Source organism: Phycodurus eques, chromosome 2 (genome assembly GCF_024500275.1).
Source record: "Phycodurus eques isolate BA_2022a chromosome 2, UOR_Pequ_1.1, whole genome shotgun sequence".
NCBI classification, from domain to species: Eukaryota; Metazoa; Chordata; class Actinopteri; order Syngnathiformes; family Syngnathidae; genus Phycodurus; species Phycodurus eques.
In genome coordinates, this window is record NC_084526.1 from 6,828,684 (window position 1) to 6,842,021 (window position 13,338).

General features: G+C 44.2%; 1 protein-coding gene across 3 annotated transcripts in view; it reads right to left on the reverse strand.

The window, feature by feature from the left end:
• LOC133395980 (SH3 and multiple ankyrin repeat domains protein 2-like) overlaps positions 1-13,338 on the reverse strand; it is a 304,904-nt gene that overhangs the window by 32,809 nt on the left and 258,757 nt on the right. For all 3 annotated transcript variants that reach the window (XM_061665354.1, XM_061665346.1, XM_061665361.1), the window contains 3 exons: positions 8,743-8,878; positions 7,515-7,595; positions 4,521-4,633 (listed from right to left, as the gene is read on the reverse strand). In XM_061665354.1, coding sequence (XP_061521338.1) covers positions 4,521-4,633; positions 7,515-7,595; positions 8,743-8,878 — 330 coding nt within the window. The remainder of the gene's footprint in view (positions 1-4,520; positions 4,634-7,514; positions 7,596-8,742; positions 8,879-13,338) is intronic.

Here is a 13,338-nt window from a genome sequence, read left to right on the forward strand (position 1 = left end):
TTTCACATTATTACACACAACTTAATTTCTGAGTTTATTTGTTCTACTTTCTTTGTATGTATGGATTATTTGGGTTGTTTTCCAACATCTGGTGAAATTTTCATGTCAATAGCACCTTTGGAAACATATTTGAGAAAAATGGTGATGTGTTAAATACTTATTTCAGCCGCTGTGTGTGTGTATATATTTATTTATATATTAATGTGTGTGTGTGTGTGTGTGTGTGTTTGATCCATAATAATGTCCAAGGAAGTCCACTTCTATGCCTTTCTATGACTCTTCCAGTTTCTTTGAATCTCTTTTCAACCTGCTGAGACACTACGCTCTATGACTTCTTCCCTCTGAGAACGTACCGTTTAAAGCTTCACAGTGGCGAGCTACTGTCGTTCAATTGTTATGTGCTGCCTTGGTTTCATGGTGTCGAAAGTGAACAGCATGATAAAGAGGACGGTTTAATTAATAATAATTGGTCCATTGTAATGGAACGTTATTCTGAGAGAGAGTTGAATTTTCTCTGTTGGGGTACTATTACTGGGTTCTCTTCTTTTCCCTAAAGACATCAATAATGATACAACTGCCGAACAATCATGACAGTATTGCTTCTCCCCAGGAGAACTGGCCATGAGGTATAATTCCATGTCATCCCTTCCTATTGACTATATTCTTATTTACTTACCAAGCACGACTGATTATACACCATTTTAAAAATGTCAGCACAAAGTTAAGTCAAACCATTTCGTGCTTTGACTGGTGGTGGTTTGACTGGTTTGACTTTGGCATTTGACTTCATGGCTGGTCTCGCTTGTCTGAACAATGAGTTGGACTTTTAAAAGAAACATTGAGGATGTCATGATAAACATCTATTTAAATTTACAGAAAGATTTTAAGAAGCATTGCAGCAAATTAAAAGAATAGACAGCATTTCATTTCATTCCTGGGTCAAATACTTTTTAACAGGTCCCATGAGGTCCTAAATAGCGGAGTGCACGTTTTTTGTAGCAGATATATGTACACAGGAAATGCCCAGTCCGCTGACCTGCATTGTAACTCCTCCCATGTGACACAATTAACCAATCAAATTTGGGGCAAGCGGGTTTATGCGAGGTAAGCAAGTGGTGATGAAAGACTGACACTCAAGAATACAAGCTAAGAATAAAGGGATAACTGTCACACTTGAAACAAGAAAACAGAAAAGCAAAAAAAAAAAAAAAAAATAAGAGGTAAAAAGTTGTTTATCCAGATTGCTTTGTATCCAATTATTTTTGCAAATTTAGTTTATCTAGAAAGAAGACAGGAACTCAAACTGCTCAAACTGAGTAGCAGCGGAGCCTCAACTCTTGCACCCCCCCCCCCATTAAAATGAATGGAAATCAAATTAATGCAATCCAGCCCAAGAAACAAGGGCCAAAATTAACTTTTTGACTCACCGGTCAAGCATATTTTTTACTGTCCAAAATGTACATGTATATCGAAAAAACATTGTCATCGCGATAATAGCACGTGTAATATGTGTCTTTAGCCCTAATGTTACACATATTTCTATAATACGGTATTATTTTGGATGAAAACTGTGAGAAGACAACACTGGAACATTAAACAACAGCAATAAGAAAAACTACCTTTATTTAACACTTTTAAAGGACTTTTAAGCAGCTAGGAGGCTGACAACATCAGACTGTCGATGTTTGATTTAATTTGGTTTTAAAGAGTTTGTATTTTGCTAACTTATATTTAATATTTTTTTTATTTTTTGTTGTGCAATTGTGCAAAAAGATGCAGTCCTGTAGCACTTCGAGCAGTTTGAATGACTAATATAGCAATAGTCCGGTGCAACGACCATTGTGCAAAGGGCGCCGAGACTTCAAGGAGTGTATGCAGTTTAAAGTGACGAGTTGCGCGGTAATCTGGGACAATGTTGATTGTGCAAATGTTGCAGATACTCCTCAGTCAGTGTGAAAGTGGGTCAGATGCTACTCTGGCATTAGTGCACGAGTAATATATAATTGGCCCCACAGAAATGTGACAATGAACTCAAGACAAAAAAAATTGGCAGCATGTTGCAATGGAATTGTAGGTTAGCTGTTTAAGAAGTTGATTGCAAGAGGGAAGAAGCTGTTGAAATGTCTGCTAGTTCTAGTTTGCATTGATCGGTAGCGGCTACCTGAGGGAAGGAGCTGGAAGAGCAGGTGACCCGGATGTGGAAGGTCCAAGAGGATTTTTCACGCTCTTGTCTTAGTTCTGGCAGCGTGCAAGTCCTCAAGCGTGGTTAGGGGGGTACCGACAATCTTTTCAGCAGTTTGTCCTTTTTAGTAGCAGCACCAAACCAGACTGTGATGAAATAACACAGGACTGATTCGATGACCGCTGGTTAGAACTGCCTCAACAGCTTCTGTGGCAGGCCTTGCTTCCTCAGAAGCCGCAGGAAGTACATCCTCTGCTGGGCCTTTTTGAGGATGGAGTTGATGTTGATTTGCCACTTCAGGTCCTGAGAGACTGTAATTCCCAGGAACTTGAAGGTCTCGACTGTTGACACAAGGCAGCTGGACAGCATAAGGGGCAGCTGTGGCGAAGGATGCCCCCTGAAGTCCACGATCATCTCTACAGTCTTGAGCGTGTTCAGCTGTAGGTTGTGTCGGCCCCTACACAGCTCCAGCCGCTCCACTTCCTGTCGATATGCAGACTCGTCACCGTCTTTGATGAGGTCGATGACAGTGGTGTCATCTGCAAACTTCAGGAGTTTGACAGCCGGGTGCGTTGAGGTGCAGTCGTTTGTGTAGAGAGAGAAGAGCAGCGGAGAGAGGACACAACCTTGGGGTGCCCCAGTCCTGATGCTGCATGTGGATGAGGTGGCCTCCCCCAGCCTCACCTGCTGTGTCCTGCCGTCAGAAAGATGTAAATCCACTGGCAGATGGCAGGCAAGACGCTGAGTTGGAGAAGCTTGGAGGAAAGGAGTTCAGGGATGATGGTGTTGAACGCTGAGCTGAAGTCCACGAACAGGATCCTCGCGTTGGTCCCTGCGCTGTTGAGGTGTTCTAGGATGAAGTGCAGTCTCATGTTGACTGCGTCATCCGCAGACCTGTTCGCTCGGTAGGCAAACTGCAGGGGGTCCAGCACGGGACATGTGACGCTCTTGAGGTGGTCCAGCACAAGGCGTTCTAAGGACTTCATGACCACAGATGTCAAGGCGACAGGCCTGTAGTCATTCAGACCCGAGATTGCAGTTTTCTTGGGGACCAGGATGATGGTGGAGCGTTTGAAACAGGACGATACTTCGCACAATTCCAGAGATCTATTGAAGATCTGTGTGAAGAATGGAGCGAGCTGGTCCGCGCAGACTTTGAGGCAGGATGGGGACATAAGGTCCGGCCGGGCCTGCCGCTTTGTTAATATTTTGTTGTTTGAAGATGCTTCTCACATCCTGTTCGTGGATGGTTAACGCAGAAGTCAGAGGTGTGATTGTGGTCGGTGGTGCGGTTGAGTGGGGTGTGAACGTGTCCTTTTCAAATCTGCAGTTGGTATTCAGGTCGTTGGCTTGTGTACTATTGTTCTCAGCTTGGGGTGATCGTCGCTTGTAATTGGTCAGCGATTGGAATGCATGCCAGACTGATTTAGAGTCATTAGCACTAAACTGTATTTCTAACTTTGCTGCATAGTTTCTCTTTGCAATGTTAATTTCTTTTGTCAGCTGGTTTCTAGTGCGATTATTCAGGGCCCTGTCCTCACTTTGATATGCGTCCTCTTTAGCCTGACGAAGTTGCTTAAGTTTGGCAGTGAACCACGGCTTGTTGTTATTGAATGTGCAAAATTTATTGGTACACACACCCTCTTCACAGAAACTAATATAGGATGTGACAGAGTCCGTATATTCATCCAGGTTGCCAGCTGAATTTTCAAAGACACTCCAGTCTGTGCAGTCTAAAGAGCTTTGAAGTTCCATCTTTGCTTCATTGGTCCACTTTTTCACTGTTTTCACTGTAGGCTTCACACATTTAAGTTCTTGGCTATATGTTGGGGAAACTGAGCGAATTTGCGAAAGTTGGTGAAAGAAAGTCTGGAGTAGCCTCCTTGATGTTTAGCAAGTCTCCTCTTGTGTAAGTGAGTTGTGGAATGTCTCCAAAGACGAACGAAAAATACAAAAACAATACTAGAGAGTGCGTAACCGAGGGGTCCACACCGGTAGGTGCCATCTTGCCCTGCTCCAATATTACTGGCTCCAGGACACACGCTGCTGCACGATGATTTGTGCGTGTATGTTTGCAAATATTGTATGTGAGTGCAAACATTCACTCACCACGTGGCGAGTAGCGCGCTGAGATTAACTCGCCAAAGAGATAATTGTTTGGCAACTGGCGAGTGATAATTTCGGACCCTGTACAGAAACAAGTCGCCTTACCGCGCAGCCAAATATGACAAAACGTGTGACCTCTCTCGACCTCCTCAACACATTATTCTAGAATTGGACCGCTTCTAATTTCAATTTAAAAAAACACTTACAGGTGAGTTAAGTTACATTATCTTACATTTAGTTCAGTGGGTGTACCCAAGCAGCGACTTGATGGCCGAGGCTTGATTGTTGCGATCTTCATATCAACTGGCGATGTCTTCTGGGCGTGCGTCATCTCTTCAACTTTGTCTGCAAAAAACAAAACATTTCATAATTTTATGAACACAAAAGGCCAAGCCAGTATTCGATTGGCAAAGCTTCAATCAGGATCTCATGAGCCAACAAATGCAAGCTAATCATTCACAAGATCCTTCCCTCCACGCTCAGTTGCGGATGAAACTGCAACAGAAAACACTTAAACATACTAAAGGGGGAGCAAGTGGGCTGAGATGGAATGTTTTGGGTGTGTCAAGCCTTGGAAGCCGTGCAAACTCTTTCCAAGCAGCCGACTCAATAGCATCATCTAAGTATTAGGGTTGTTCCTCAGTCGATACCAAATGAGGAATTCAATGTTCATCTCTCAAGTATGCCGTTAGCTTTCTGTCTGGTCTCTCTTTCGTTTGGTGTTGAGTCTCCAACATGGGAAAGACGTCAACGGCATACTTGTCTGGTCTGAACTCCCCTCTGTGATGATGCCATTCGATTGAGCCCACCTACAGAATATAGAAGCTACATGCTAGCCCTGAGCTAGCCTCAGATCACCTTCTTGACTGTCTCGTTTTAGTATGTCAAACGTTTCCATGCATTATGGGGTGTGATTACTTAGAGTGACTCGGAAAACAATCCTCTTCTTCTGAGCATCTACACACAGGGGAGAGGAATGGGGAAGGGGAGGTAAGGAGGGAAGGAAAGGAGCATCAATGACCTTAACTCCTTTACTACAGTCAGTGCAGTCACACACAGTCACAGACACACATGCACACGGCGATAAACATTTCCTTGCTCTGGAAGCTGTCTCCCAATCGGATTACAGCTACATCATATCACAAAACATGTAACACTGTTGCCCTGGAAACCTATCTCAGACTGAAACATTTCTTGGAATAAATCTTTCTCCTCATGTAAACACATACACACACACACACACACACACGTATTGTACCCACTCACACATATAAGCCTGCAGTGACACAGGAGGATAGAAGAAAAGCACACACGAAGAAAAAGAAATTACAGCAGATTTTTTAGGTCAGACCTAATTAACAAACATTGACTTGTCGAGATACTGTTTTTTGCTGACATAGAAACACAATCACACACACTTTACATTGCTCAGCATGGCATGTTTTGGACAGCCTTATGTTGTTAGGGTTAATTGTGAGTCATCTTGCATAAAAGATTTAGGAAACAATTTTGGTGAAGTAACATTTAAAAACATTCCAGCAGTACAATATCTACTCGAAACAAATGAGTCCAAAGGAACAACAAACAATACATTGTCATAGAGCAAGTGCGAAGAATGGACAGAAGAACTTGAACCCGTTTTCAAGTTACATCATCAAATCATGCAGTGGCAACAACAGTATCAAAAAAACAAAAACAAAACAAAAAACATTATTTTATAGGAGTAACATTATTTGGTTTGACTGAAGTCAAAGTCACTCACAATAAAAATAAATGTTAGTTCATCTCAGAAAGGTGGAGTAAAGGATAATATATCATCATAATGTTAGCATGCCTCTAATAACTTACCACCTTTCTTTTTCCTTAGAGTAGCTTAGGGGGTGACAGAAAAACAGTGTTCAGTCTTGTGAATACAAGACAGAGCCCATTTCTTTGGAAAACATATTTGATCGATTAGTTAATTTGCTACTCCTCATTACAATTGTGTTTCTATACTTGTCTGTCATTCTAATTAAATAACATATATATTAAGAAATGTGATTATCATTACCAGGCTGGCTATGAAACACATGCAGTACACGTTGCACTCCTACAAAGCAGCACTATTAAGTAAATGGAATGTAAACATGTACAATCAGCAGCTTTGGAAAGAAAAACATGCTGACCACATTTACTTTTCTGTCAGCCTTTTTCTGCAAAAGTCAGTTGGCTCCCTCGCCATTTATTTATTGACCCTTCACTCCCATCTGTGCTCTTTTCTCACACCTTTGACACTTGGCACAATACTGCAATTAGTGATGATGGATCCAAGTGTGTACAATAATCATGAGCTGTTTTGAGAAAGAATGGAATGACAAGACTGACAGATCTAGTTTGACCATTTGGCTTAGGGTAGCTGGTCCCCAGCATGATGGCTTGAGATGCGTGTTGTTCTAACAGGTGTAACCCTCAAATAAATTTCAACAAAAGCTAAGTTCTACATACGTATAAACGACTACCTCTCTTGAACTAAACGTCGGCTAGAGTCTTTAAAAAACTAAGGAGGATCTGAATTGTGTATATTTTCCTCATTACGTCTTTAATACATGTCATATGGTTGTTTGGCTCACTTCTGCCTGTCACCTAAGTAACTGCATATTTTCATTCCACCTCACTATCTTCTGTCTCTTTCTCGTGTTCCTTTCATTATGCCTTTTTATCCTTCCCTTTCTTATCTCCTTCATTCCCTCCTTTCTTATTATCCCCTTGTACACATCTTGGCATCATGGCAAGCACAGCATAATGCAAAGATAAGACTACTCTGAGGTGATGCTCATCGACACAGATACAAATAACTAACTGACCGACAAATAAAAACATTCATATCAAACTAATGACTTTTTATGTATTGGTTTGTTGTAGCCACAGTGGCTTTCATGCATTATGGCAAGAGTGGACAGGAAATGAGAAAGGAAAAGCCAACTCAAGTAAAACATACAGTAGTAGATGGAAACTTAGCACCATCTCCAACTAAAAAGGCACATTTGGCTGCTGCAAGCTGGCGGAGAAACAAGATTTGCCAAATTGGCAGCAAAGGGTTGTGCAGCATAAAGTGCTTACCTTTATCCACTAGTTATTCAATCAGTTAGAATAAGACAAAAGAACAGGCAAAAACAGAGACATTGTTAGACACTAACTTCCCAACCACAGGCCACCTGGTGTCAAATGGAATCGAGAATGCTCTTACCGAGTTCCTCTAACTCGGACGTCATTGACTTGGAGCGCATGGACAGGGCAGTGGTGGGAGCTCTCTTTGGTGGTGGCGGAGCTGAGGGTCATACAGACATACAGTTGTTACCACAGGTACCAGTCATGATGCTATGATAACAGATGTGATTGAATTACATTGTACAATTCTTGGCTCGATTAATCTCACAATACGTTTTCAGTAAAACAAAATGATTCATTCACAGAATTGATGTTATCTATTGTCTTGTTGAAATTATCATTTGGGGTAAACTGATTAATTGTAGTCACAGGAAGCAGACCTGCCAAAGGCTTCCCTAAAAGTGCCTGAATTGCACTAAAAAAAGGGGGAAAATAAAAGACAGACAGTGTGGAAGTAAAATGGATATGAATAATGCAGAGTTTATAATACTCCAGAAACAGCCTTAAAAATGTTTTATAAGGAAGGAAAGTGCATTCTCTAAATGTAGAGGGGACACAAGGTACTTTAGTTAACTGTCCTCTAACTTATATTTGTCATCTATGTCATATAGTGTACTATACTGTTTTTTGAATGACACTTAATGTGAAGTATAAAATGTCCCAACTTCATCAAAACCCATGGTACTTGGGCCATGTTAACGTCTCAAGTACTGTTACAAGCTCAACCAAATAGAACTATGTCCTCTCTTCAGAGCACAGAAAGAAAAAAAAAATCCCAATGATGGACAGATGACTATGAATCCAATAAATTCCCTTGCGTTCCCAGGGGGTACAGGATATGGTGGGATTTAGTCATCGTATTGCGGATTTCGAAGTGAATTTTGACAAGGAACAAAGATTGCCTATTAAGTTAAATGGCAAACTGCTAGTAAAAACAGTCTTAAAAAATTGTCCAAGATACAGCATAACTACGTTAGGTCAAGACTAGAGGAGGAAAACCCAAACTGGATTGTCAACTCTCAGCGCAATGCATCTTCGAGTCAAACTAGATACATTTAGCCGCTTTTAAATGTTTTTGTTTAACCTAATATATACTTTAAATTTTCGATATGTTCACCAGGTGAACGAACTCAACCCATTTTTCACAGGCGACATCCATAGGCTTGTTTGAATGGACTCACAGAAATGTTACCTTAACTGAATATGTCAGGTTGATTCGACAGATTTTTTTTCTGTTTTATTTCCCCTTTTTTTTTTTAAATTGGAACACTTTAGAGCTGCTGCTGTTGTATTTGGTAGGATTCTACCTTTTTTACGTGCTGTGTCCTCAGGGTCCAGATTCCGGCTTACTGTCACCACCTTGATCAAGAGGCGGTTCCCACCCTGGCGGATCATGTTGACCACCTGTCTGTGGCCTACCTTCACCACATTCTCCTGATTCACCTACCACACACACACACACACACAAACGCACACACATACACCATATAAATATTAAGTGGCAGGTTTAAAAAAAAAGCTGGGATATTTTTACAGGAAAATCATATGAGTGAAAATATTTGTAGTGATGGTTGTAATTAAACGACTAAAAGTACATCTTAACTGGGTGTAAAGTGATTAGTCTGTGTTTTGGGCCTACTGTAACATGGATTGGACCTGTCAGATCTCTTCATCATGAGCTCTGTCCCTTCCCCTCTGTGTACGTGTGTGGAGTAGTTACTCCCTTATCCTCCTTAAGATCCGAACCCAAACAGATGCAATTACATTGGTATCATGGATTCCCTTTTAAAGCTTGTTTTCATTGCACCATGGTTCATTGCAACTTAAATGACGCTTTCAGCATGTTCCACAGATGAACAGTTTTCCGCTGAAGAAACACAGTACTATTACTTCTCACTTGAAAAATCAGAAACTTTTGCTTTCCCTGGAGTGCTTTGCTGTTGTATAAAGTTTGGAAATACAGTTTGTATTTCTAAAAATATTTTGTCCAATGAATACATGGAAAATATGTACAATTGCACTAGTATATCTTGTGTTGTTAGCAACAATTACATTGTTAAACAATATATATATTTTTTTCTCATGAGGTATTGCTAAACCCTTGTTAAAGGAGCTCATGTGTTAAGAATTATGTTTATTGCTGTGCCTTTGTGTTAAGTACTTCTGGGAATGTGTACAAATTTGGCCAGTGGACATTTCACACTTACTGTATGTTAATCTGCTGTTGTTTCAATGTTAGTGCCTCACCCATACCCAAAGACAAAAGGGTCGTAACAGTGTGGGCTTTATTTTCATAGACAGCACATCTGCAGCGGGGCGCAAATGCCGGCATATCCTGATTTTCGTGCGAGTGCAAGGCTCGTTGTGTGCGTTTGATAATTTGGCAGACCAGTCTGTGCAAGCTGGGCGCTCCGGTACAAGAGAGGGAGTCTCCTTTGATATCTGCCTGGAGGAGTGACAAGCCGGTCAATATATGTACAACCTACTTCCGCATTCGGCAAACCAGGTAAAAGCACTTCCTCCTCGCTCGGGTAAATAGGGAAAGAGACCGTTTCAAAGCCCCATCTGTTTTTAAAGATGTCACCACAGTTCTCATATCATATTTGTATAAATAAATGATATACATGTATTTAATCCCTCCTTGAACAGTCAGTTTATTGTGGTGGAGGTGTTTGTGTGTCCCAGTGATCCGAGGAGCTAAGTTGTCTGGGGTTTTATGCGCCTAGCAGGGTCACCCATGGTAAACAGGTCCGAGGTGAGGGACCAGACAAAGCACGGCTCAAATGAACCCCTATGATGATTAACATAAATTGACATCAGTTTCTCTTGCCCGGACGCGGGTCACCGGGGCCCCCCTCTCGAGCCAGGCCTGGAGGTGGGGCTCGAAGGTGAGCGCCTGGTGGCCGAAGCCATGGACCTTGACGGTCCGATCTCCGGCTACACCAGCTGACTCTAGGGACATGGAACGTAACCTCTCTGGCAGGGAAGGAGCCCAAACTGGTGTGTGAGGTAGAGAAGGTCCAACTAAACATAGTCGGGCTCACCTCCACACACAACTTGGCCTCTGGTACCAGTCCCCTTGAGAGGGGTTGGATTCCCTTCCACTCTAGCCCACGGTGAGAGGCGCAGAGCAGGTGTGGGTATACTTACTGCCCCACATTTGGGTTCACCCTGGTGGACAAGAGGGTAGCCTCACTCCACCTTCGGGTGGGGGGGGAGGGTGGTGAGTCCTGACTGTTGTTTTTGCCTATGCACCAAACAGCAGTACAGTGTACACATCCTTCTTGGAGTCCTTGGAGGAGGTGCTGGAGACGACTCCTGCTGGGGACTCCATTGTTCTGCTGGGGGACTTCAATGCTCACGTGGGCAATGACAGTGAGACCTGGAAGGGCGTGATTGGGAGGAACGGCACCCCCACGATCAGAAACCGAGTGGAGTTCTGTTATTATGCTTCTGTGCTCATAAGGGATTGTCCATCACGAACACCATGTTCAAGCATAAGACATACATACACTTGGCACCAGGACACCCTAGGTCGCAGTTTGATGATCGACTTTGTGGTCATGTTATTGGACCTGCGGCAGCATGACTTTGACACTCGGGTGAAGAGAGGGGCAGAGCTGTAAATTGATCACCACCTGGTAGTGTGTTGGCTCTGATGGTGCGGGAAGATGCCGGTCTGACCTGGCGGCCCAAAGGCATTGTGAGGGTCTGCTGGGAATGTCTGGGAGAGTCCCCTGTCAGAAGGAGTTTCAACTCCCATCTCCGACAGAGCTTTGTTCACGTTCCGGGTGTGGCGGGGGGACACCGAGTCCAAGTGGACCATGTTCTCCACCTCCATTGCTGAGGTGGCCGAACGGAGTTGTGGCCGTAAGGTGGTCGGTGCCTCTTGAGGCGGCAACGCCTAAACTTGTTGCTTGACACCAGCGGTAAGGGATCCCGTCAAGCTGAAGGAGGAGTCCTACCAGGCATTTTTGGCCTGTGGAACTCATGAAGCAGCTGATTGGTATCGACTGGCGAAGCGGAATGCAGCTTTGGTGGTCGCTGAGGCAAAAACTTGGGCGTGGGAGTAGTTTGGTGAGGCCATGGAGAACATCTTTCGGGACGGCTTCAAGGAAATTATGGTCCACCATCCGACATCTGAGGAGGGGGAAGTAGTGCACCATGAACAATGTGTATAATGGCAATGGGGCACTCCTGACCTCGACTCGGGATGTTGTGAGTCAGTGGGGAGAATACTTCGAAGACCTCCTCAATTCTATCGACACGCCTTCCAATTAGGAAGTAGAGTCTGGGATCTCTGAGGTAGGCTCTCATATCTCTGGGATTGAGGTCACCGAGGTGGTTAAAAAGCTCCTCGTTGGCAAGGCCCCGGGGGTGCATGAGATTCGCCCGGATTTCCTAAAGGCTCTGGATGTTGTGGGGCTGTCCTGGTTGACACGCCTCTGCAACATCGCGTGGACATCGGGGACAGTGCCTCTGGATTGGCAGTCTGGGGTGGTGGTCCCCCTCGGAGGGTGTGCTCCAACTACAGGGGGCTCACCCTCCTCAGCCTCTCTGGTAAGGTATCTCAGGAATCTCAGATTCAGGAGGAGCAGTGTGGGTTTCGTCCTGGCGGTGGAACAGTGGACCAGCTCTACACCCTCGGCAGGGTCCTCGAGGGTGCATGGGAGTTCGCCCAACCAGTCTACATGTGTTTTGTTTTTTGGACTTGGAGAAGGCATTCAACTGTGTGCCTCAGGGAGTCCTGTGGCAGGTACTTTGGGAGTATGGGGTACCAAACCCGTGTTCCTGTGCAACCGGTGTCAGAGTTGAGGCCGCATTGCCGGCAGTAAGTCGGACTTGTTTCCGGTGAGGGTTGGACTCCGCCAAGGCTGCCACTTTGTCACCATTTCTGTTTGTGACTTTTATGGACAGAATTTAGAGGGGGTCCAGTTTGGTGGCCTTTGTATTGCATCTCTGCTTTTTGCAGATGATGTGGTTCTGTTGGCTTCACCAAGCCCTGATCTCCAACTCTCACTGGAGCGGTTAGCAGCAGAGTGTGAAGCGGCTGGGATGAAAATCAGCACCTCCAAATCTGAGAACATGGTCTTCCGTCGGACAAGTGTCGCGTGCCCTCTCCAGGACGGGGATGGGTTATCTTGCCGTCTTATTCAGAGGTGAGGTAAGAATGGAACAGGAGATCAACAGGAGGATCGGTTCAGGGTTTGCAGTGATGCAGACTTTGTATCGGTCCGTTGTGGTGAAGAAGGACCTAAGCCAAAAGTTGAAGCTCCCAATTTACTGGTCGATCTATGTTCCTACCCTCACCTATGGTCACTAGCTGTGGGTCATGACCGAAAGAACAAGATCCTGAATACAAGTGGTCGAAATGAGTTTCCTCCGTACGGTGTCCGGGCTCTCCCTTAGAGATAGGGTGAGAAGCTCGGTCATGCGGGAAGGGCTCAGAGTAGAGCAGCTGCTCCTCCACATTGAGAGGAGTAAGATGAGGTGGCTCGGGTATCTGATAAGGATGCGTCTTGGATGCCTCAATGCTGAGGTGTTCCGGACATGTCCCACCTGGAGGAGACCCCGGGGACGACCCAGGACACGCAGGAGAGACTGTCTCCCTGCTTGCCTCGGAACGCCTCGGGGTCTCTCCGGAAGAGCTGGATGAAGTGGCTGAAGATACTGCCCACACAACCTGAACTCGGATAAGCAGAAGAAAATGGATGGATGGATGGACATGTGTTCAAAGACACAAGCCATAAAGAAAAATGTTAGCAAGTTCACCTTCAAACAATCTTGTCATCAATCCAAGTTATGCTCGTGGCATAAACAGGAATTCAGCTATTCCGTATTCTGCGTTGGTCTTGTGACATTCTGCATATAGCTGATTTCGTGGCAAGAAGTTGATCTAAATT